We start from the raw sequence: 23,858 nt of genomic DNA, 5'->3' as shown, positions 1-23,858 counted from the left end.
CTCTCCTTGCCCGGCCTGGGAGTTTAGGTGGACGGCCATGTCTTGGTAGGTTTGCAGTTGTGTCATACTCTTTCCATTTTCGGATGATGGATTGAACAGTGTTCCGTGTTCAAAGCTTCGGATATTTTTTTATAACCTAACCCTGCTTTAAGCTTCCCCACAACTTTATCCCTGACCTGTCTGGTGTGTTCCTTGGGCTTCATGATGCTGTTTGTTTACTAAGGTTCTCTAACAAGCCTCTAAAGGCTTCACAGAACAGCTGTATTTATACTGAGATTAAATTACATATAGGTGGACTCTATTTACTAATCCGGTGACTTCTGAAGGCAGTTGGTTCCACTAGATTTTAGTTAGGGGTATTAGAGTAAAGGGGGCTGAATACAAATACACGCCACATTTTTTCACATGTTTATTCGTATGAAAAACATTTATTTTCCTTCCACTTAACGATTATGTGCCACTTTGTGTTGGGCTACCACATAAAATCCAAATAAAATACATATACGTTTTTGTTTGTAACGTGACAAAATGTGGAACATTTCAAGGAGTAGGAATACTTTTTCAAGGCACTGTACGCTGCATAGCCTTTATAAAAGTCATCAAAGGCAATACCTTCTCTTTTATCCTCTCTGTTGTGGTCAAGGAGCTCCAGCTCCTCTGTGTCAGGGAGGATTTGACAATGGCTGTGAATTCCCTGAGCCATGACAACACCAAGCAACTCCCATTGCCCCCCTGTTGTCAGGTCTCCCTCCCCTGCAGTCACCACTTTCTGACACAAGGGAGAAGGAGCTTTTCTGTATCATGTGACAACATCGGAGTAGATAACAGATAAGGTATTTCCACTGCTCTCTTTCATAAAGCCTATGCAGCATAGGTAGGAAGATGGGGGGGGGTTAACACCACTTAAAGTAAGCCTTTACTTCCACATTGATCTATCAGTCAACGCACCTCCTAGTAGTCAGCCACCACAGAAGAAGTGTTTGCCCCCAGTCTCCCATGTGCATGAACCTTTCAGTGATGAATATTCATTATGTTTGCATGAACCCCTCGGTGACCAGTCTCCAGCATCTAACCATTAACCCCTCCTCCGCACTTATGTGTTAGCCCCTCTGTGTCCATTCCTCTTTTATATCATCCTCCCATCACCCAGTACCATTGATCATGTAGGTTAACCCTCAGCATACCAATGTATGTCCTTTTCCATTCTGGAAGGAGCTTACATTAAAAATCTTCATGCTTTCCAGGTTCTGGCTGTGAACACTTCACAAAGTACAAAAACATTGACTGGGCTGGAGACATGGACCAACTACTGCCTGAAAGTACAAGTTTATATACATGATTATGAGAAGGAAGGACAGTTCAGCCCAACAGTCTGTGAGAGAACGACTTCTGATGGTAAATATTACTCTTATTATTACTGTTATAACTTAAACATAACATTGTATGCAAAGGAAATCTGAGTCCAAACCCAGGAGAAAGATCGGGAGAAAATGGAAGCACCCGTGAAAACTGAAAGCGCTTACAATGCAGCACTTGAAGGGGACGCTGGTCAGGTTGCGTTTGCCATTATGTGTTAATATGCAGTGCACACCATGCCTGAATCTGACTTGCCATAATCCTTCGTAATACTGAGGTCCCCTTTTTTTTCTTTCCCTTTCCTTCTTTCTTTCTTTCAGTTTATGTTCTTATTATGCACTAATTGCACTAAATGAAGCTTGACCGATAATCTTAGTGCCCTGGCGGGGCCCCCGCCTGGAGGGGCTGCTGGGGGGGGGGGGCATGGGCGGCTTTACCCCTAGATGGGGGTATGATGGAGGCTTTGTTGCCCCCTTCCTCTGGGGGTGGGGCTGGTCGGGCCCCCGGCGGCTGCCGGGCTGGGAAATGCCCTGGAGCATATGTTACAGGCCTTCAGCTTGGGTCAGGCTCTGTCTCAGATTAGCAGGGGGGGCCCCCGCTGGAAATGTTACCATGTATGTTTTCGTTCTCTTCCCTAACCTTCTACCCATTCCCCCATGTCCCCCCTGTTCCTATGCTTTACGGTTAAATCTGCTATCTTTCAAACCCTCTTTGTCGATGGAATTGTTACATTTTATATGTCAAATTAAAAAGTTAAAAGAAAGATTATATAAAAAAAAATACCAGTACATTATGGCATAAAGCTCCCATGGGGTTTAATTTAAGGCTTCTAAACCCAATATATATATATATATATTTTTTTTTTTACAGTCTGCCAGCTTAAATGAGGCAGATTCATTTGTTTTCTTTCTTTTCTTTTCACTTTGTGATCTTGCCAGTAGCACACTACCTGTGCTAGGGTGACAATGCTGGCTCACTGTATCTATGGTGGAGTAGGAGTTGTCACCCTAGGACAGAAAGTGTGTTGGGACTGAAGAACACCTTGTCCTTTCCTCGTTTCCATATTGTAAGTTAAAAATGTTCTATAGTCCACAGACACCTGAGCAGGGATGTTAATATTGTTTGAGATAATGCTACAGAGTGAATTTTGCAGCCGACAAACAATAATATGATATAATATAATATAATATGATATAATATATATATATATATATATATATATATATATATATATATATATATATATATATATATATATATATATATATATATAATATAATAAAACAAAAATGTTATATATTGCAGCCTACCAGCCCTTCAATGTGGTGGCTTCATTCATTTTCTTTCTTCAAGCTGTTCACCTTGTGGTCCAGTAGCACACTTCCTGTCCTAGGGTGACAATCAGTGGCGGCCCATCCATAAGGGGCAGGGACGCCAGCCCCCCAATCCATGCGCCCAGCCCTTAATCTACATGCAGAGTGGCGGACGCTTGGATTCCAATTGTTTTTTTGTTTTTTTCTAGAAGCACGTGATTATAGCCAGAGGCTCTAATTTGCTTCAAAAAAAGGGTGGGCTCGGGGCGCAGAGCACTGCGTCCTGAGCCCACCCAGTTGTGTGACAATAACGAATGAAAATGTGCTATTGTCTTCCTGATTCTTCTCCTGGTCAATCAGGAAGTGAAGTGAATCCTGAGACCCGATTGGCTGAGAGGAGAAGCAAACAAAAAAAAAAGAACCCTCCCCCCCAAAAAATGGCGCTCTTAAATGCCTGAAAAGCGTCTCAGTGTGAAAGGGGTGTAAGTGAAATGATTCTGCTGGATATGACGTATACTTATACTGCGTATGAATTACAGGGAGGATCCCGTGGTGGCAGATCGCTGGCGTGTTCCTCATAACAATGTTATTCACAATGACTACAGTCCTTGGACTTTGTTACTTCGGTTACACAGCATACAACAGATGGAGATCTTTCCCGTCATATTCCATCCCTGAACATATGAAAGAGGTCAGTATTTCACTGCGGAAGAGACACAAGTTGTGTGTTCATGCCAATTACCACACACTTTCTAAATAACTTGTGAAATCAGAGATCTATATCTATATCTATATCTATATCTATATATATATATATATATATATATATATATATATATATATTCATTCTGTCTCTCTTTCTCTCTGTCTTATTTTCTCTTGCTCTTTCTTGTGGAATTGTGGATTCTATCTATTTATATCTCTATATATTGATCCATCGACCATCTATCTGACTGTTCGCCTCTCTCTCTCTCTCTTTTTATCTAGATAGCTTTTACTTCTCTTCTCTGTTTTTCTCTCTTTCTTCCTGAACCTTTGAAATCAGAAAATCCTCTCTATCTACCCTGTTTCCCCGAAAATAAGAACTAGATAGATAGATAGATACCGTACCCTGTTTACCCGAAAATAAGAACTAGAGCGATTGTCGGTGATGGCTGCAATATAAGGGTTTATTTTCAGGGTAACAGGGTAGGGCTTATTTGGGGGATAGAGCTTATATTGCAGCCATCACCAACAATCACGCTAGGTCTTATTTTCGGGGAGTCTGTCTGTCTGTCCTTTCCGTCCGTCCGTCCGTCCTTTCTGTACTCTATTATCCATCTATCTTTTTTATTATTATTATATAGGATTTATATAGTGCCAACAGTTTGTGCAGTACTATCTGTTTCTTCTCTCTCTCTATTTCTTCCTAGACCTGTGAGATCAGAAAATCAATCTATCTATAGATCCTCTAAACCTTTGAAATCAAATGATCTATCTATCTATCTATCTATCTATCTATCTATCTCTTCTCATTCTGTTTCTTTTCTGTTTGTATTTCTCTTGTTCTTTCTAAACCTGTGGAATCTATCTATCTATCCATCTCTTGATTCTCTCACTTTTTCTCTCTTTCTTCTTAAACCTTTGAAATCTATCTATCTATCTATCTATCTATCTATCTATCTATCTATCTATCTATCTATCTATCTATCTATCTATCGATTGTGTGTTCCTGCAGTGCAGTGGTGTAGCAGGTCCTTTGCAGTGTGTATGTGATCAGTTTTTGTGGATAAAGTTTTTTTTTTTTTTTTTTCCTGCAGTTTTTAAGCAATCCGTTCAATAACACCCCAACGCTGCCGCCACAGCCTTTAGAAGAATGTGGGGAGTCCTGTGAGCCGCTGACATTTCTATCAGAGGAGAATGAAGAGACAAAGGAAGAGACCAATGAAACTGCCTAAAGAAAAACTCCGCATAGAACACTATTTTTTATAACCTCCCCTGCAGTTTACCTGTCATAAGAGAAATATCAATGAGACCATTGACAAGATCCTGGAAATTGTTCAAGGAAGTTGTTCATTTCCTGGCTGTCCACCCCCGAAATATACTACTTAGTAAGCCATTGCCTGGAATTAGAACTCTAGTACTCTATTGATGTCTAAACAGGTTAGCAATGGTGCGCAAATATTACTCAGTACAAGACTGAGTTGGGTCCCCTGGGTGCAGTAACTGTCAGGTGTTTGCATACTTATTGACAGTAAGGCTAGGGTCCTATCTTTGCAATGTAACAACGCATGTACGTTGATGCACATTCTTGCATGCGTTACTGCGCAATGCTTTAGGGCAACCCATTTATTTTAATTGGCTGCGTAAAATACGTTTTTTTTGTAAAATGCAAAAGACCACAATGCATGGTAATAGATTACTATGCATTGTGGTCCACTGCAACACATGTGTGTTTGGGTGCTATTAGGAATGAATGGCACTGCAACACACCTATAATAAAACATGTTCTCACCGATGTGATTTTTTTAGTAAATAATCTGAGCGATGAATGAAAAAGGAGGTCAGATGAAGCGTAGTCACATGGTTTACTCACTACAATTTAAAAACATTTCACACTAGAAGACAGTTGTCTGTTGGTGTTCACATTGCTATGCTGCCTCTGGGTGGGTTGCGGTGCTTTGCACTGGAGCTCACCAGAATTCAGTATCCATTTTCGTACCGCAGATCCGATGCGACGTAGAGACACGAATGTCACTATGACATTTCAATAACGTTAAAAAAAGAAGAAAAAGGTTGACATATCGTTTAAGCGTGCTGTCAGTGCGAACACGCTCTATAGAAAGCTTGTCTGTTAATTACTATAATTAATAAGAGACACCCAGCTATCAATAGGCATTTGTTTGCCGTCTGGAGAGAACAAATGATCAAAATTATTTAAAACAGAAAATAAAATAAATCAAAGTGGAACTATAATCACCTTCTGTCCAGCTCTGTGGTGTCCCGGGGCTTCTGCTGGCCGCTGACATGGTACCGACCTCCGGCTGTTTTCATTGGGCGGGTCGGACCAAAATTTTGGTAATTTGCAGCTCAGTGTATAGTATGAACTGGCAGGAAAGAGACATGGGGGGTTATTTACTAAAGGCAAATCCACTTTGCACACTTTGCAAGTCGCTGTAGATCCGAGGGGGACATGCAAGGTAAATAAAAAAACAGCAGTTTAGCTTGCACATGATTGGATGATATAATCAGCAGAGCTTCCCCCCATTTCCGATCTACCCCTTGGATTTAGAGCGACTGCACTTCCAAGCGCACTTGCAGTGCAAAGTGGATTTTTCTTTCGTAAATAACCCCCATGTGGGGTTATTTATGAAAGGCAAATCCACATTGCACTACAAGTTCAAACTACAAGTGCAAAGTGCACTTGAAATTGCACTGAAAATGCACTTGGAAGTGCAGTCGCTGTAAATCTGAGGGGGAGATCTGAAATGAGGGGAAGCTTTGCTGATTTTATCATCCAATCATGTGCAAGCTAAAATACTGTTTTTTATTTACCTTGCATGTCCCCTTCGGATCTACAGCAACTGCACTTCCAAGTGCACTTTGCACTTGTAGTTTGCACTTGTAGTGCAAAGTGGGTTTGCGTTTAGTAAAAAAAAAAAAAAAAAACATAGTATGCCCTTCAGGTCCTGGCAGGGACTGTCAGCCCATTTACATACGCTCAGGTGATTTTTCATGTGTTTTTGGACTGCACTAGCAGCAGTTTTTCGCATGCGCGGAAAACCCCACATGTGTGCAGATGGCCAGGAAAGCTGGTCCATGCGCAGATGTGCCACAGGGCTCTCTCACAGTGCCAGGACAAGGTCGTCTAGAGCTCAGGGTGAACATTTCAAACTTCAACCCGCCCCCCCCCCCCCCCCAAATGTATGAGAATTATGTCTCAGGAAAAATCCCCCCCCCAAAAAAAATTGAGCAATAATCTGCATACTTAACCCCCCCTTGCTGAAATCTCCAGTCACAGAACAAATCTTTGCCCCCAGCACAAATGCCCTCTCCTAAAAATCACCACTCCTGGCACAAATACTCTACCCATCAAATTTACCCTCCGAGTACACATTCTCTCCCCTCCACTCCAAACCCCCTTCCAACATGAATCCCCCCCCCCTTCCTAGCACATATACCCCCTAAAAAAAATTCTCCTTCTAGCACAAATACCCTTCAATCGCCCCTACTCACACAATCCCCCCCCCAAAAAAAAATCACCACCCCTAGCACAAATCCTCTACCCATCAAATTTCTCCTCCGAGTACACATCCTCTCTCCTCCACTCCAAACTCTCTGCCAACACAGATCCCCCCTCACCCCTCCTAGAACACATCTCCCCTTGAAACTGTCTCCTCCTAGCACAAAGACCACTCAAGCATCCCTACTTGCATAATTCCCCCTCCCAAAAAAAAAATCACCACTCCTAGTACATATCCTCCCCCCTCCACTCCAAATCCCTTTGCAAGCACAGATCCCCTCCCCCCAAACAAAAAAATCTCCACCTAGCACAAGTACCCCTCAATCATCCCTACTTGCACAAATCTCCCCCTCCTAAAAAAAAAAAAAAGCAGATTTACCCTCCTAGCACAATACTCCACCCTCTACCATATCACCTCTTCTAGCACAAACCCCCCAAAATCCCCCCTCCCTTAGCACAAATCCTCTTCTCCCCTCCCAACACAAATCCCACTAAATCATCACCCTTAGCACACATCCCAAATTTCCCCTCCTAGAGCAGTACTTATCCCTTGCCACCCCTCAAACTCCCCCCCTCACAAATCCCCTCCCTGTTAATCTCCTTGCAGCGCCCTCCACCTCATATGATACCACAGTGCCCTGGACAGCTTCCCCTCCTGCCCACCCCTTGTCCCAATGTTGTGCCGAGAAAGGTCCCCCGTCGGATAATGCCCGCCCTGAGCAGGCGCAGCGCTTGCGAAGTACGGAGCTCAACGGAGTTTCTGAAAATCTCCGAACATGAACAGCTGTTGATCAGCTGTACACAGCGCCTGATCAGCTGTACACAATCAAGACGACATTGTGCCGCATGCTACCACATGCTCCCAAAGCTCGTGCAACTGTGCAAGGGGCGGATGCATACAGAGGAGGCTGCATGATGGGCAGAGCTCATACGATGGAGGTGGAATTCTCAAAGGGGCAGATGTATTTCCAGATTAAATTTTTATTATACTTATATCTTAACCCCCTCTTCTGTAGGCATCCGCCACTTACACGCTTCTCAATAATACATCTGCCCCTTTGAAAAATCCACCCCCATCGTATGAGCTCTGCCCATCATGCAGCCTTTTCTGTATGCATCTGCCCCTTGAAGAGATCAGTGAATAATACACCCGCCCCTTGCAGAGTTACACGGGCATCGGGAGCGTGTGGCACAATGTAGTCTTAATTGCGCAGGCACCGTGTAGAGCTGATCAACAGCTGTTCATGTTCGGAGACTTTTGGCGGCTCCTTTGTCCTCCGTACTGCGCAGTACAGGGCGGACACTATCCGACAGGGGACCGAACACCGGCCTTGCTCTCTCAGAACAAAAACACCTGTGATATATTCACACACGCTCATGGGATGGGGAGAGCCAAGCGTGATCCTTGTCTAGGCGTGAAACACGGAAATGTCTATTTTTAAGCACAGAATGACCTTTAGGGTAAAGGCTTAAAAAAAAAAAAACATAAAAAATCCCGCCTGTTCGCAACTTTTTTTTTACCACTTTAAGAAACACATTTTATTACAGATTAATAGTGATTTGTTTTATCACTAAGTTTTGGGCCGACCTAATATGGCCACACGGTTATATATTGCCAATGACTGTGACCAAATATGACTGTGGGGTCGATTTACTAAAACTGGAGAATGCAAAATTTGGATCTTCTCAGGTTTATTATGATAAAGCTTAATTGACGTTAGAAGCCGATTGGCCACTTTGCACAGCTGCACCAGATTTTGCACTCTCCGGTTTTATTAAATCAACCCCTGTGTGACTATGATAAGGTCAATGATGCCACTAGCCCCCCTGTTATGCATTGCTGCAGGGCAGGGAATTCCATGGCTGCAGCTGATCGGCAGACATTCTGCTATCATGTGACAGTTTTGAGTCAGTTTGGCCTGAATGTGAACTCATTCTTATTTATCACTGAAGACATACTCACGCCCCTCATTTCTATTGGCAGGCTACATTCCACTGTCTTAGCCACACCCCCAAGGTTCCTCATTGGAGCCTTGGGGGTGTGGCTTGCCTGGAATCACAGTGTGGAACCTGTGCAGAAATCAGGATTGTATCAATGAAAATATAGGGTAGTTTAAGCTGACTTAAAGCAAACCTATAGTTTGCCCATTTCATGAGAATTAACCAGTTCACTCTATAGGAGGCATCATAGGTTGGTTGAACCCACTTTCCGAATGGTTCACCTCCAGGGTGCCCCAAAATTGCTGTGCACGGTTGTTTTTTTTTTTTTATATAGTTGTGCTTGGCCCTTTCTCTTTTCTTATTTCTATTGGTTCTTTGATGCGATTGGTTGCCTCATTAACCAACTGAAAAGCCCAGGAGGTAGAAAGGGTGGGGCAAAGCTCAACCTTTACAGTTATCTATAGCTTTATATTTGCTCTTGTGTTTTGACACTGAAGGTAATCCCTGCTGATTCATTTTTCATCAGATGTTCAGTTTGAATTGCTCAGATCTACTTTTAATATGTATTTAGACTTTTGCACACAGAATAACAACTATTTTATATTTGTTATATGTTCCCAATTCACTTACATAACTTCCAAAAATATTTAAAAAACGGCTGCTTACCTTTTAACTTACCTAAAACTCCTACCTAGCTTTCCCCTGCTATGTAATATTAAGGAGTGGACTGGGTAGCTAATGTTTACTATAATAATCCTGTGTATACTGTGCTGGCAGATCGCATTATCAGCTGAAAACTAAAAGTGCACTCTTTCTGTTCTAACAAAAGGTTAAAGATCTCAAGGCTTATGATGATCCATTGCATGTTAACACAATTTCACTCAGTTTGTCTCTCTAATTATACTTTGAAATTGTTCAGAATAACTTGCAGGCCTTTGTATTATGCTAAAAATTAAAGTAGTAGGTGCAACGCAATCATAAACCATATTTGATAATTATACCAGTCCAGTATGCACAGGATCCCTATTACTTTCTACATATAATACGGCTCCAAAAAAACAACAAGAAAATAAAGAAATATTTAAAAAAATTATTTGTAAAAATAATACATTTTTAATAATGGGAACACATAACAGACATATGGTGGGAGTTTCTTAAATTTGACTGAAAAAGTGGAAATCCACTTTAAAGTGTTACTAAACCCACAACAGTAAAAGTCTGTATATGCAGTAAAGCATGCTTGTTATACTCACTGTAGAACCTAGGGGGTTAATCTTCCACATTGTGTAAAAAGGCTGTTTGATCCTGTCTTCTCTGACCCCCCCCCCCCCTCCCTTTCATTGTCCCCTAATAATTTCCTGAAAACACAGAGTCTATGGAGTCATGCTCAGTTTGGTGTGTATTGCTAGAGAGTTATTTTTCTTTTTCTTGGGAGAGTGCATGTGATCAGCACAGGGCCAATCAGCACTGTCCAGACAGAGGGTCAGGGGTCTTGCAGTCTCATAGGATAGTCAACAAAAACTCCTATACGATTTAACCAGACACTGATAGAAGTCACAAGACTGCTCTAACTGCTGATGAGAAAAGGTATTTAACAGTTTATATTCACTAAAATAATTGCATTTCCATGCCCTGTGTACTGTGGGAGACCAGATATAGTGAATGCAGGGTCCTGGGTTTAGTAACACTTTAAGTCAAAGTAGTGTGCAAAAATAAAAGTCTAAATCAGAGTTAGCAGGACTAACTCAAGTCTGTTCGAAGATGTACGTTCATGTTTATTTTATAATGTTCATTTGTAGTTTACTTGTACCTCTTTAAAGCGGGAGTCCACCGGGACTCCGCGTTTTTTTTTTTTTTTTTTAAAAGCCAGCAGCTACAAATACTGCAGCTGCTGACTTTTAAATAGTGACACTTACCTGTCCAGCGCGCCCGCGATGTCGGCACCCGAAGCCGATCGCTCGCTCGGCTGCCGGGTCCCGCCGCCATCTTGGGTATGGGAATCAGGAAATGGAGCCTTTCGGCTTCATTTCCCGGTTCCCTACTGCGCATGCGCGAGCCGCGCGGCGCAATCCGGACGGTCCCCGCTGCCTCTGGGAGCTGTGTGTTTCCCAGCAGGCAGCGGGGCACTTGCTGAAGGGGGCGGGCGCTTGCGGAACGGGGCGTAACGTACGCCCCGTTCCGCAGAGAGCTAGCCCGGAAGTGGGTGCAGTTACCTGGATTATCCAGGTAACTGCACCCCCCTCCCCCCTGAAAGGTGCCGATTGTGGCGCCGGAGGGGGGGGGGGATTCCGATGAGCGGAGGTCCATTTTAGGGTGGACCTCCGCTTTAAGCAAATGCATACTGTTAGTTGTAAAAGATTTTAATTTGAATTTGTTGCTATGGTTTATTGCAATTTCTGCCTCGCTCTTTACCTCAAATTAAATCAGCCTATTTTTCATGTTTATTAGCTGTTCTATAGTAAACCTGTGCTTTGTTCATAAATTTTTAGATGACGGGTGCATAAAGAGGTGTATCTTTCTCACCCAGTGTGCCATAAATATAATATGCGGTTTGTCCCCTATTTTTGCACTGCGTAGTAGGTTGCCATGGTTTGGGTTGGACGGGGGCCCGTACCGTAACAACCAATGATGTTCTAGGGCCAGGGCACATGATGCCATTCATTATAATGGCAATACATGATGCTAATCCAGGGCAGGTGTTCCCCAACATTTAGGAGAGGACAGGAGCGTACCTCCATCCAGACTCAGATGGAAAAAAGGGAACTTTATGATGGGAGAATTCTGATGTGACAAAGGGACTACATGATGGGGGACTCTAATGTGATGAGGGGACTCTGAAGGGGGAATTCTGATGTGATGGTGAGACTTCTGTTATGTTGGGGAGACTTCAGATCTAATGAGGGGACCTTCGCTTCAATTACCCTTACATGGTAGATTCCCCTTCCTCCCTCCCCCACCTGTCCTCAATCCAAAGAGATATCGCAAAAAAGCTGCAAAAAGCCCCTTGTCCAAACCTTCTGAGCTGGGTCTGTGCATGCACCCTGCCCTCTCCCATGCAATCTCATGGGGAGTTTGTACTCCATTCTCTGGAGTAAGAAATCTTCATTAGACTGAATAGGGAATACACAGCAAGTGTGCAGGGACAGTGCAGAGGATTTGGGGGTCTGCAGCTTCATGAACAACATCTAGCTGGATGGGGAACAGTTGAGTATAAGACTTTCAGGAGAGGATGGAGGCCGGGCAACCTACAATATAAGTGTATTCACGCAAAAGCTGCCATTACACTTTGGGTGCTAACTCATAAGAGCAGTACCCCTTTGCAAGCAATCTGATCAATGCAATATGGATTCCTGATGGTTGCTGCTGTTAGCACCTAAAGTGTACTTGAGGCAAACTCAAGCAAGGTAAAAATGAGGCTTACCAGGGATTTAAGTTGTTTATTTACCACCCTTGGTACTTGCAATAAGCAGCGCCGTCCTTTCTATGCAAATATCAAGTCGGACTTTCAAATCAATAGTTACCTTCATCTTCAGTTTTTTCTGTACTCATACTGTTGCTCGCCCATAGCACCTCCCAGACTGCAGACAAGGAGGCTCTGTCAGTGCAACTAGGTCTTGTGAATGCTCCTCCCGCACAATGCCCACCTGCTTATGCAATGGTGCATGCACAGAATTTGGCAGGGGACAAAAAAGTTGGTGAACAATGTGATGCTCACTAGCCTAAATATGGCATCATCTGCTAGTATTTCAGTGTGGTTTGTCAAATGGGCAATGATGACCACAGGAGATTTCTTTAAGACAGGGCAATGCTTTAAGCACAGTGGTAGGCAACCTCTGCCCTCCAGCTGTGGTGAAACTACAAGTCCCATGAGACATCACAAGACCCTGACAATCACAGGCATGACTCCTAGAGACAGAGGCATGATGGAATTCGTAGTCTGACCACAGCTGGAGTGCCGAGGTTGCCTGCTCATGCTTTAAGGGGTGGAATAAAGCCACATTCCAGGCTTTCTGTACAGCACAGGTTCTCTTTAAAGCTTGGTCTCCCAGTAGCACATGCTCACCTTTCCTGTGCTCCATTCAGTCTGTCTGGGGCATGAGAAACGCCTGCTACTTCCAAAAATGGAGTAGCTGGGAACTCAACCTATGTGAAAGTGCTTGGTGATTTTCCAAGGGTGTTCCATGGAGGGAGATAGTAAGCCCTATGTAAAGCTGGCCACATATTTAAAGGCTTCTTTTGTTTGGCCAACCAGGCTGAACAAGAGAAATTAATATATATTCCCATCCATGGGATGGACAAATCTCCTGCTGCTGGCTTTAGTATTGTGATTGGCGGTCACTACCTGGTCATATTTTTTTCCGTTTGGCTCCTTTGGTACCCCAATTGAAGTTTGTCAAGCTGGGTGGTATTGACAGGGCCACCTACAGCTCTATTTTTGGCCAATAAACAGGAATCGTCTCAAATTTGAGTTGTGTATGGCCAGCCTAAGCACAGACTTACATAGGGTTGTTCTTCCTCGCACCCCATGGTAGAACCAGGGTGGCGGGGCAGCACAATTAGGGTAAAAAAAATGATTTTGGGGATGGGGAGAATAAAAAATGATTGTGTTGCATTGCTCTGCATGATAAAAGCACAGGTTCACTTTAAAAATAAGAACTCTTTATTGAATAAGGCCAAAAGTTTGTTCAGCTCTGACTTTTACTTGTCTTAATATTTTTTTCAGATGTTTAAGTTATGAAAATTTCTTTAAAATGTATATACATACAAGTAATTACACTATTTTTTTTATCCTGTACATTTTATATTTGCACAGCAATAAAATGCCTTTATGTCTTAATGGCTCAAAGCAAGCAATCAGATTCCAGCTCTGTATCTCGGTTTAGATACTACAGAATCTGATCGATTATCCATTATTATGTTGACACAGTTGTATATTATGTTGTTTTTTTAATTTGTTCTACAGTAACTAAAACCTTTCTACAGTCTGTACAATTATTTATAATAAAAAATAAATCATTGTTAAATATATATTTTTCCAAAAGAAACGTGACTGTCTTATGCGTGAAATAAATGTTTTAAGCTATATACATTATAATACTGAACGTTTGTGAACACCTGACCATCACACCACTATGGGCTTGTTGGAAATCCCATTTCATAACCATTGGCATCTTTGTGGAGTTGTGCACCTCCTTCCAGTGCAGCTAAAACTAGCCCTAGATGGTGCGGCTTATTCCTGCAAAATTGCTTGATTCCCCCATCAATACAGTCAGTCTTGATGAGGGGATCCCTTCTGCAGAGCTTTTGTGTACTCCTGGTGAAGGTGGAGAGTCGAGACCCGTTCCTGCCAGGAAAACTCACAGCGATTAATTCTAGCAGCTATAGCCACTGGCAATAATCGCATGAAAAATCTGACAGGCTAGTTTTACCCAAGTTGGCTGATTGATCAACTTGGGTACCATCACCCTGCCCATACATCATTTGAATTTCAGCAGGTCCCTGCTGAACCAACTGAGATTCAAACCACCAAAGGCTGGCTTAAGAAAGTCCCCACATTTTTGGGAAGGCTTTCTATAAGATTTTGTCTTATGCCGCCGTACACTCGACTGGAATTTCCATCTGAAAAAACTCTGACGGTCTTTCCAAAGGAGTTCCTCTGAAATGGACTTGCCTACACACGATCACACCAAAGTCTGTCCATTTAGAACGTGATGATGATGTACGCTGGGACTGGAAAAGGAAGTTCAATAGCCAGTAGCCAATAGCTGCCCTTGCATTGTTTTGGTCCGTCAGAATAGCATACAGACGAACGGTTTTCACGATAGGAGTTGATTCTGTCGGAAAGATTTAAAACATCGTCCGTCTGAATTTTTGAGGAAAAAAAATGTCAGCTGAAGCCCACAAACGATCGGAATATCCGATGAAATGATTCTTTTCTGCCAGAAAGTTTGGTCGTGTGTACGCGGCATTAGGGAATGTGCCCATTCAGCCAAAGGAGCATTCATGAAGTCAAGAACAGATGTTGAATGAGAAGACTTGTCTTGCAGTTGGTGTTCCAAACATGTTCATTAGGGTTGAGGTCAAGGGTTGGTGCATGCCCCTCGAGTTCCTCCATACTTAACCCATTCAAGCATATCTTTATGGAACTGGTTTAATGCGCTGAGGCACAGTCACAAGTTTGGAAGCACACAATTGTCCAAAATGTACTCGTATGATGTAGTATTAAATGGTACTCTTTTCAAAAGCGAATGTTTTATATTGGTTCCAAACTGTTTCCAACGATGGCACAGGGTGAATGGAGAAAAGTGCCATAGCTGTATAAGATTGCATTGTGTGCGATGGCAAAAGTATATCCACAAAAAGCAGATGCAATAGGTCTATTTCCTGCTATGGGGCCACACTTCATACATTTTACATTCTTCTAAGTAAAGCATTGATTAACAAAACACAGGCAGGTAGATCTTCACATTGCATATCATCAGGTTTCCTCCAGAGAGTGTAAAAGGTTGCTTCATAGATTCGGGTGCCAGGTGTTTCCAGGTATAATCTTATCTATTGCCAGGAAATATTCTACTTGTTCTAATTCCAGTAATCATGTGTTCTCAAAAAGGGTATTTCATAACACTTCCGCCTCACCATTTTATTACATGATGTTATTTGGATTGGAGCCAGGCCGGGATAATGGGACACTCCTGTTGCAGCATGAAAAGATCAGCTAAACAATGCAAAGGCTGGTATTTACCGACTGGCATCACATTTACTGGCAGGACAAGTCTATTTTTATATTATTAAAACATCTAAGAAAAAAAAAAACGTTTTATTGCCTGCGCCATTTGGTGATCCCTGAGGGAATGCTGGGAATGCTGGGAATTGTTTTGTTCATTCTGCAAGGCTCTGCAGAACAAAGGAAGTGCAAATGTAACAAACCCCAAAGTTCCACTTCAGGTACCTTAACTACTATGGAGTCCAGAGCAGTCTTAAATTTTGCACATATGTTAGAATCTGCATATTTTCTTTGTTTCGATCAAAGCCTCATTAGACACATATAGGTGCATCAAAACTAGTTTTTAACATTAAACAAATAATTGATTGCACGTAGCGCTATTTCCTGTGTCAACACACTCTATCTAAAATATTAAGTGATCCCGTGTGGATCAATGTGCTTTATATTATAAACACAAATCACATAAATTATACAAATCATCTTCAATAAGTGAGTGTACTAGTTCGTATATATACAAATAAGTGACTAGTATAATCCTCTAAAAAAGTGAATATAGTCCATCCCCCAGAAGAGGATTACATTTCCAGGCTCCAAAGTCCTTCTATAAGTGCACAAGCAAGTCTCCAGTGTCCAAATCAATTATAAGTAACTCCTTCACCACACCATCCGTGATTGTGAGCCCCCCATTGTGGAAAGCCTCAGACACTCTGGGGTTTATTTACTAAAGGAAAATCCACTTTCCACTGCAAGTGCATTTGGAAGTGCGGTCGCTGTAGATCTGAGGGCGACATGCAAGGAAAATAAGAGAAGCATTTTTGTTTGTACATGATTGGATGATAGAAATCAGCAGAGCTTCCCCCTCTTTTCAAATCTTCCCTTCAGATCTACAGCAAGTGCACTTGTAGTGCAAAGTGGATTTTCTCTCTCTTTGTCTCCATTATTTCACCCCCCCCCCCCCAATTATCTAACCCCCTCTCCTAACCCCCAGAAGACTGCCCTTCTCCCCACAACAATCCTGAAAAAAAATCTAGCTCTAAAGTTTTCAACCTGCACACAGCACCAAGAAACTACACTCCAAGATATTATCCAAATGGTAGAGAACACCTACAATACTTCATACATCATTTCCAGATTGTACTGACATTAGAGACGCAATAAAGACAAGGGGGTCACCCCTACATACACATTTTATTGGTGATGCCCGCTATCCCTTGTGGAATGAGGTTAGAGAGAAATCCCAGAATTGTAAAGATTTTACTATATCTGATTGTCCAGCATTCATCCTGCTACACCACTCCTCAATTCCTCTTAAGACATACACTATATTATCAAATGTATTGGGACGCCTGCCTTTAAACGCACAAACTTTAATGGCATTCCAGTCTTAATTCATAGGTTCCATATGGAGTTGGCCCACCTTTTACAGCTATAACAGCTTCAACTTTTCTGGGAAAGTGGTTTACAAGGTTTAGGAGTGTGTCTATGGGAATGTTTGACCATTCTTCCAGAAGTGCGTTTGTGAGGTTAGGCCTGGCTCGCAATCTCCGCTATTATTCATCCCAAAAGGTGTTCTATAGGGTTGAGGTCAGGACTCTGTGTAGGCCAGACAAGTTCCTTCACCCAAACCTCGCTCATCCATGTCTTTATGGACCTTGCTTTGTGAACTCGTGAGCAGTCATGTTGGAATGGGAAGGGGCCATCCCCAAACTGTTTCCACGAAGTTGGGAGCATGAAATTGTCCAAAATGTCTTGGTATGCTGATACCTTAAGAGTTCTCTTCATTGGAACTAAGGGGTCAAGCCCAACCCCCAAAAATGACTCCACACCATAATTCCCCCTCCACCAAATGATTTCGACCAGTGCACAAAGCAAAAGTTCATAAAGAAAAGGATGAGCTAGTTTGGGGTGGAGTCCTGACTTTAACCTGATAGAACACCTTTGGGATAAATTAGAGTGGAGACTGCGAGGCAGGCCTTCTCGTCCACATCAGCGCCTGACCTCACAAATGTGCTTCTGGAAGAAAGGTTAAACATTCCCATAGACAAACTCCTAATCCTTGTGGACATCCTTGCCATAAGAGTTGAAGCTGTTATAGCTGCAAAGGGTGGGCCAACATAATATTGAACCCTACAGACTAAGACTGGGATGCCATTAAAGTTCATGTGCGTGTAAAGGCAGGTGTCCCAATACTTTTGGTAATATAGTGTATAAGAGGTTGATGCTACATCATCTCCTGAATGCAGTAAAGCCTGTATACCTTTATAAAATGGAAAGACCCTAATCCCCCTCATCTCAGTGAGGATATGTAAAATTAAATAAAATCTTTATAGAGGACTTAGTCAATTTTTCACAAAACAAACCAGAAATTTACCAGAAAACGTGGTTCTATTATTCTCAGAGGAAGGCAAGACTCCCCTGGTTCCCACCAGTTCTGTGCCGATGGTACTGCTGGACATCTTCTGATGTTGAAGGGAAGTAAGCATTGGGGGGGATTAACTAAAATGTGTGCACTCAAGAATCTGGTGCAGCTGTGAATGGTATCTTCTAACTTCAGCTTGTTCAATTAAACTTTTTGACAATTAGGCTCCTTTCACAATGACGGCCCAATCAGGTCCACTACTCAGGCAAACCTGATGAGACCACGCCTAGCTCTGTTTCCATCAGACAGCCCCATAGAGATCAGCAGGCTACGTCCGTGTCTGCATCAGTGGAGCAGACTCAGACCTGTCATTCGCTTGGTCAGCGGGGAGATCCCCTGCTGAGCGGGCGGATCTGCTGACGCATTCCACCAGTGAGAAGGGGACCCAAAACCTGGAAGCTGATTGGTTTCTCTACAAAGCTGCACCAGATGTTGCACTCTCCAGCGTTAGTAAATCTTTCCCATGATGTGTCTTTCATCTGCTGCATTAAAGTGGAACTTCAGGTCAGAAAATAAAAAAAAAGTCCTGTTAGATCACTTCATCCTGGCCCCTTTTGCAGGTATAGTTATGTATAGTTATGTAAAACATTAGAAATAAATGCCTATACGGTTTAAAATCCAGTAATAAACAAACAATCTGCCCCTGCTCTGCACATGCTCAGTTACTCTCTAATTTTAGACACTGTGCCGAATTTGTAGAGGCCGATCTCCACAAGTGCACTATTAACACAAAGGCCGCGTACACACGCGGGGACTGTTCGCTGAAACTGTCCGCTGAAACCAAGTTTCAGCGGACAGTCCGCTCGTGTGTGGGCTTTCAGCGGACAGTTTCAGCGAACAGTCCGCTGAACAAGGTTTTTCAGAAATTCCGAAAAACTGTCCGCTGAAACCTTGTTTCAGCGGACAGTCCCCGCGTGTGTAGGCTTGTTCGTCAAACAAAGTTCCGCGCATGCTCAGAAAGGATTTTCACGCCGAAAGTTATAATGCAGTGTATAGGACGTCGTATTTTTCGTCCCGTCGTACGTGCCGTTCACGTCATCGCGCACGGTTTCAGCAAACTGTTCGTCCGTCATGTGTGGCCATGTCCGTCCATGCTAATTTTGAGCGGACTGTTTGCCGAAACTGTTTGACGGACAAAGTTGGGCGAACAGTCCCCGCGTGTGTACGCGGCCAAAGGGTGATAAGATGTCCTTCACCAATACCACAGCACTCCAAGCCTCTTATCCTCCGTTGTGGGCCACCTAAATAAAGTGGTCAGCAAAATTTGGTGAAGCCCATTACCCCAGAGGAGGTACAGAGGGCAATTTGCTCCTTTCCTGCAGGAAAATCCCCGGGTCCAGATGGTCTCCCTATGGAGTTCTACAAAACCCACGGGGCCCTTCTTGCCCCCCAGCTGGCCCAGCTCTATACTCACTGTCTGGCAGAGGGCACCCTTCCCACCTCCATGAGTCATGCACACATAATACTAATCCACAAAGCCCCTAAGGACCCCACATCCTGCGCCTCTTATAGGCCTATCGCCCTCCTAAATGCAGACTTCAAAATCCTTACCAAATTGCTCACTACGAGACTACAGCCCCTTCTGCCATCTGTGATAGAGACGGACCAGACCGGTTTTATGCCCAATAGAGCCACTGACATCAACTTAAGACGCCTGTTCACCAACATCCATGCACAACACCTCAATGAGGGTTCCCGGGTGGTGGTCTCCCTGGACATAGAGAAGGCCTTCGACACTGTGGAGTGGCCTTTTCTGTGGGAGGTCCTCCGCAGGATGGGGTTCCCCTTGGTATTTATTACATGGTTACAGACGCTCTACCAGCACCCCACATCAGCCATTAAGCTGGGGGGGGGGTCTCTCCCGGTCCTTCCCTCTGTCCAGGGGCACGAGACAGGGCTGCCCTTTCTCCGGCCCTGTTCGCCATCGCAATGGAACCCCTGGCGGAGGCCTTACGTACCTCCCTGCACATTAGGGGCCTGCGTGTTGGCTGGCTGGAGGAGAGGGTCGCCCTGTATGCGGACGACCTCCTTCTTTTCCTTAACGACGCGGACTCCTCTCTCAGAGGGGCATTACAAATTCTGAACTCCTTCTCCACGATCACGGGCCTTAAGGTTAATTGGTCAAAGTCACTTCTGTTCCCTATAGACCCAGCGGCCCGCGACACCGCCCCCCCCCCCCCCCGATATACCTCTACAGTGGGTGGAGAGCTTCAGGTACCTTGGGGTGGTGGTCTCGAGGCAGGCTTCAGACTTCTTACCCCTGAATTTATCCCCAGTGGTTCAGGAGACGCGGCTGCGACTGAAGGCATGGGAATCTCTACCCCTATCATTGCTAGGGCGGATAAACCTGATCAAAATGAAAATCCTGCCCAAATTTCTCTACCTACTTCGCCAATCCCCACAATGGATCCCTAAATCATTTTTCTCCCGACTGCATAGCCTTTTTACCTCCTTTATCTGGGGGGGCCAGTCCCCCAGGTATGGATGGTCAACGCTTACACGTCCGTCCTCCCAGGGAGGACTGGCGTGCCCCGACCTGTACAAATATTTTTTAGCCACCCAGCTGGTTACTGCGGCTTGGTGGCTCACTCCTGATAGGACGAACCCTGCCACCTTGGTTGAGGCGGCGGTGGTGAAGTCACTGGAAGCGCTGAAATTTTTACTGTATCGTGGCCCAAAAGCCCCATACCCGTTGACCCCCTCCATGCGAACCACGTTGCAGGCATGGGGGGCAGGACTTAAACTTGAAAAATACCCTGCCAATGCCCTTTCTCCAGCTGCCCCCTTGTGGTTGAACCCCTCCCTGGAGCAGTTTAACAAACTACCCGAACCCCATGCTTGGACTAAGTTTAACGTTAAAACAGCGGACCAAATAATCTCCGATCAATCGCTGGCCCCATTCCCCAAGTTGATTTCTGACTTCAACATCCTGCGGAGCTATTTTTTTAGATATCTACAACTCTCCCATGCCTTCAGATGCCAGTTCTCCGGGTCTCCCCCCAAGGTCGTCCAGTCCGCACTGGAGGACCTTCTCACGTCCAGATGTGAAAATAAGCCCACCTCGAAACTTTACTCCCATTTGATAACGACCTCCCTCCCTACCTTGGGAAAGCTCAGGGACAAATGGGTGCGCGACATTCCCACCTTCGATTGAAGATTGGGATGACATGTGGGACTTCCCTTTCAGATCTATGGTCTCCCTGAGAGACCGGCTAATACAGTTTAAAATGGTCCACCGAGCATATTTCACCCCATATAGATTACACAAAATGAACCCCGCCTCCCCCCCGGGGTGTTGGCGTTGTGGGACAATACCGGGGGACTTCACTCATATTTTTTGGTCCTGCTCGGCCATTGTCGACTATTGGAAGGAGATACTGGGGGTCATTACACAGGTCACCTCCATATCGCTCCAGCCCTCCATAGACATTTGCATACTGGGCCTGATAGATCATATTATTCCCACTGTGGTGCGACGCACCCTGGCTGGGCTTCTCCTTTTCTACGCCCGCAAGGCCATAGCCCTCAGCTGGCGTAAGCCAACTCCCCCTCCTCTCTCCCTGTGGAAAAAATTGGTCAACGGCAGCCTGCCTCTTTACAAAGACTGCTATGCTAATAGGGGTTGCCCGCAAAAATATGACAAGGTCTGGTCCAGCTGGCTGGCTGACGCCTCCACAGCCTCTGACCCGCAGCCTACTTAACAAGTTACCCTTTGCTAGTACACAGGTAACTGCACCAGTGGAAATGTCATATGTCTGAGTAGCGTGTTGTAACTCCAAGTTGTCCTGCTGCACATGAAGTCAGCTATCTGTGGCCATTGAGGTGCCTTAGACTCTCCGTCATATTCTGTATGTACCTAACTGTCTTGTATTACAAATCTGTATACATCACGCCGGTAACTGTAGTCGTGACCAATGTATGTGTTCTTTTTTGTTTGTTTGTTAGTTTGCTTGCTGTTGTTTACTGCATAAACTTTAATAAAAAGATTTGCAAAAAATAAATAAAGTGGTCAGCAGCGTTTAATTGATCATCTACCACAATCAGAGTATCCAGAGTAACCTCCTGGTATTATAAAATCCTCAGGACCAGACCATTCCCCCGGAGACTATATTATTACCATGCAGCTGGGAGGGATGAAACAAATCCTCATTGTGTGGTATTTAGAAATAGGTCTATATTTATTAAATTACATCAGAACACTCACAAGCAAGCAGTAAAAAACATAAATTGAATGGCAATCCAAAAATCAAATCCAAGTTCCCAACCAACAAAATGGCCAACTTCCATGTGTGGCGACATCACGTGACCAGGTATCAATTAACGCGTTTCGTCATACAAAGACATCATCTACACCAGGGATCCTCAAACTACGGCCCTCCAGCTGTTGTGAAACTACACATCCCATGACGCATTGTAAAACTCTGACATTCACAGACATGACTAGGCATGATGGGAATTGTAGTTCCTGAACAACTGGAGAGTAGGGATGAGCTTCGTGTTCGAGTCGAACGTACGTTCGACTCGAACATTGGCTGTTCGGCCGTTCGGCGAATTCCGAACGTTTGGGCCGTTCGCGTCAAAATTCGAGTGACGCGCGAGTGACGCGCGAATTCGAGTGACCACAATGCACTGCGGTGGCGCAGTGCATTGCTGCCCCATGATTGGCCAAGCATGCACTGTGACCCCGCATTGCTTGGCCAATCGCAGCGCCGGCAGCGAGGAGAGCCATGATTGGCCACAGGCATCCTGCCTGTGGCCAATCATAGCTCAGGCTGTGTAGTGCACGCCCCACACTATATAAGGCCGCCTTTGAGGCGGCCTCCTGTAGTGTGTTACTTAGCATCTGAAGCAGTGGGTGTTCTGTGTACCTTCAACACAGTACACACCAATAGTTTTTGGCTGATTTCCTATCTTGCTGCTGTGTAGTGGTTGTTGTCTGTGCCCTGACTGTAGTATACACCACTATATTCACCTCACCTATATAGCTAGTGATCTAGCTTTAACCACTTAACTGCCCATTGCCGATTAACGGCTTCAGGGCGGTTGTTTAACTCTGAGAGGCCGTTAATTAACGGCCTCCCAGAATTCTGCTCTCACGTGCCCCGAGGTGCGCGCACTCGAGAGCATCCGTGACCGCCGGGTCCACAGGACCCGGCGCATCACGGATCACGGTAAACGGCCGCTCATAGCGGCCGTTTACCACGTGATTGCTCCGTCAAATGACGGAGTGATCACTTGGAAACAAACCGGCGTCATGTTATGACGCCGGTTCCTCCCTCCCCTCTCTGTACCGATCGGTACAGCGGAGGGGAAAGAGATCGGTGTCAGCAGCGATGTGGGCTGCATCTGCAGTGCCCACATCGCTGCTCACCGAATTTAACCCCTCAATTCCCTGCCAATACTCTGCAATACCAGTGCATACTCTGCAGTACCCTGCCATTACTCTGCAGTACCCCGCCATTACTCTGCAGTACCCCGCCATTACTCTGCAGTACCCTGCCATTACTCTGCAGTACCCTGCCATTACTCTGCAGTACCCGCCATTACTCTGCAGTAACCCCCATTACTCTGCAGTACCCGCCATTACTCTGCAGTACCCGCCATTACTCTGCAGTACCCGCCATTACTCTGCAGTACCCTGCCATTACTCTGTAGTACCCCCCAATACTCTGCAGTACCCTGCTATTACTCTGTAGTACCCCGCCAATACTCTGTAATACCCTGCCATAAATTGCCATACCCAGCCATACTCAGAGATACCCAGCCATACTCGGTGATACCCTGAAATACCCAGCCATAGACGCCCCCCACCCCTCACCACCCTCCGGTGCTTCTACCAACTCGCCAGTACGATCAAAGCCAGAATCTTTTTTTTATTTTTTA

The 23,858-nt window shown here is 44.6% G+C and overlaps 1 protein-coding gene across 1 annotated transcript in view; it reads left to right on the top strand.

The window, feature by feature from the left end:
• LOC143981832 (interleukin-10 receptor subunit beta-like) overlaps positions 1–13,860 on the top strand; it is a 77,097-nt gene extending 63,237 nt beyond the window's left edge. Inside the window, exons 7-9 of the mRNA XM_077479959.1 lie at positions 1,245–1,395; positions 3,209–3,360; positions 4,469–13,860. Of these exons, the coding sequence (XP_077336085.1) occupies positions 1,245–1,395; positions 3,209–3,360; positions 4,469–4,606 (441 nt within the window). The 3' untranslated portion in view covers positions 4,607–13,860. The remainder of the gene's footprint in view (positions 1–1,244; positions 1,396–3,208; positions 3,361–4,468) is intronic.
• The last annotated feature ends 9,998 nt before the right edge of the window (positions 13,861–23,858 follow it).

Source organism: Lithobates pipiens, unplaced genomic scaffold (assembly GCF_037356315.1).
Source record: "Lithobates pipiens isolate NorthernLeopardFrog02 unplaced genomic scaffold, aLitPip1_a1.2 Scaffold_16, whole genome shotgun sequence".
NCBI lineage: Eukaryota > Metazoa > Chordata > Amphibia > Anura > Ranidae > Lithobates > Lithobates pipiens.
The sequence above is the reverse complement of the archived record's forward strand: the minus strand, read 5'-3'. Positions and strand labels throughout refer to the sequence as shown.